This window comes from Capsicum annuum, chromosome 4 (assembly GCF_002878395.1).
Source record: "Capsicum annuum cultivar UCD-10X-F1 chromosome 4, UCD10Xv1.1, whole genome shotgun sequence".
In the NCBI taxonomy this organism is placed as follows: Eukaryota; Viridiplantae; Streptophyta; class Magnoliopsida; order Solanales; family Solanaceae; genus Capsicum; species Capsicum annuum.
Window position 1 is genome coordinate 178,473,446 of NC_061114.1, and position 1,850 is coordinate 178,475,295.

Genomic DNA, 1,850 nt, shown 5'->3' on the forward strand with positions numbered 1-1,850 from the left:
GTTGTTAGGATGTTAAAAAGAATAAAAGTTTGTAAGGAATTTTGTTGAGAGTTATTTTTTTGTATTTTTATGGGATGTAATTACATGGGTGAGGGTACACGGTAGGATAAGGTAAAAATGGGTAAAACGATATCGGGGAGGGACGAAATTACGTGTCTACATCTCTATGCGTAAATCATTTTTGAGATGGTAAGGGTCCAACGATAAAAGAAATTCAAAGGATTATGTTCAAAGAGTTACATTGCAACGTAAGCTATTAGATGTGTTGGAAAAGAAGTGTAATTGTGAAGAACATCATTCGCGGGACACCGGAGCTTGGATATGCTTGCTAGCCAGCTTTTTCCCATATGGTGGAGTTTTTGAATCCAGGGTCTTCTTACTCTATTGTGTTTAACCATATTAATGGATCGTTCCATTACTAATTTTTAGCATTCAGAGCTTGCATACAAGGATATGCCCATATGAGAAAGGTAATTGCCATCGATGGCATACATTTATATGGCAAGTACGGGGGTGTGTTGCTGAGTGCAGTTGCACAGGACACCGAAAATCACATCTTTCCAGTTACCTTTTGTGTCATTGATAAAGAGAACAATTCTTCTTGGACCTTCTTCTTCCAGAAATTGAAGTCTATCATAGAAGATAAACCAGATCTATGGGTTATATCCAACAGGCATATCATCATTGCCAATGTCTTTTCCCGTGTTTACAATTATGCACATCATGGACTTTGCATGAGGCACCTCGCTGAAAATCTGGGTGTAAATCTGCACAGTGGAAAACATCTTTATCTCTTCTACGTCGTGGTAAAGGTGTATACTATTGATGAGTTTAGCGATCATATTGTCGAATTGAAGAATAATAGCCCCGAGGTAGCACATGTCCTTAAAAATTTGCTTGGTTTTGAGAAATGGAGTAGAGCAACTTCTCGGGCAATAGGTATGATATGATGACCACAAACATCATCGAATTGATCAAGTCGGTGTTGATGGATGAATGGGAGTACCCCGTGTCGTACATATTCAATTCAATTGCTAGAAAATTTTGTGAAAAGTTTACAGAGCGGCATACCTTTGTCGCTGGTCAAAATAATAAATTTATGCCTTGTGCGAAAAGGATCCTAAATGATAATAAGAATATGAGCGAATTCTTGTATGTGACTAATACAAACGAGGGTCTCGACCAATTTACGGTGTTCGACAATGGCGTTATTGCCAAGGTCAATCTTTTGAAGAGGAGTTATTTTTGTTGGAAATTTGACTTGGTGAAAATGTCGTGCGAACATGCAATGGCAGCTTTGCGAGCAAAGTATGGAGATGGCGTAGGTTATGGTAACTCCATCTACGAGTACTCTTCACCTATTTATAAAGTTGAAACTTACCATCTCGCATATTCGGAAGCTATTAACATTGTCCCTCCAGAGGCCGAATGGACTGTGCCATATAAAGTGCGAGACAGTAATATTTCTCCACCCACTATGATTGCAAACTCAGAAGGAAGAAAGTCAAACGCACTAAGGGCGTCGGCGAGACATTCAAGTCCAAAAAGAGGAATAGTAGTTCAATATGCAAGAAATCAAGGCACAAAACAACCACATGTAGAATGGCTAACAAATCGTAGATAGATTTTTTCTTTTTGCTTCAGCTATAAAGCTACTATTTTGGGAAATATTCATTTCTATAGAATTTAACATTTAGTTGTAATCAACTTAAAGCATTGTCTACGATAGACTGTGTAAATTCTACGGTATATCATTCACACGGTCTATACAATATTATGTATTGGTTATATGATTACTCATCAAAAATGCTATGTTGGTCTTTTTACCGCCTTATCTCTCCAATTGATGC

General features: G+C 37.8%; 1 protein-coding gene across 1 annotated transcript; it reads left to right on the forward strand.

Moving 5' to 3' along the window:
- The first annotated feature begins 461 nt into the window (after positions 1-461).
- Positions 462-1,624, forward strand: LOC107868802. Its single transcript, XM_016715437.2, has 2 exons — positions 462-939; positions 1,062-1,624. Exons 1-2 carry the CDS (start codon positions 462-464, stop codon positions 1,622-1,624), a joined length of 1,041 nt encoding a protein of 346 aa, XP_016570923.2.
- The last annotated feature ends 226 nt before the right edge of the window (positions 1,625-1,850 follow it).

Coding starts and splice junctions, on each gene's coding strand:
- LOC107868802 (XM_016715437.2), top strand. CDS start 462: ATGAGAAAGGTAATTGCCATCGATGGCATACATTTATATGGCAAGTAC. Junction 940..1,061: donor AGCAACTTCTCGGGCAATAG/GTATGATATGAT, acceptor AAAAGTTTACAG/AGCGGCATACCTTTGTCGCT.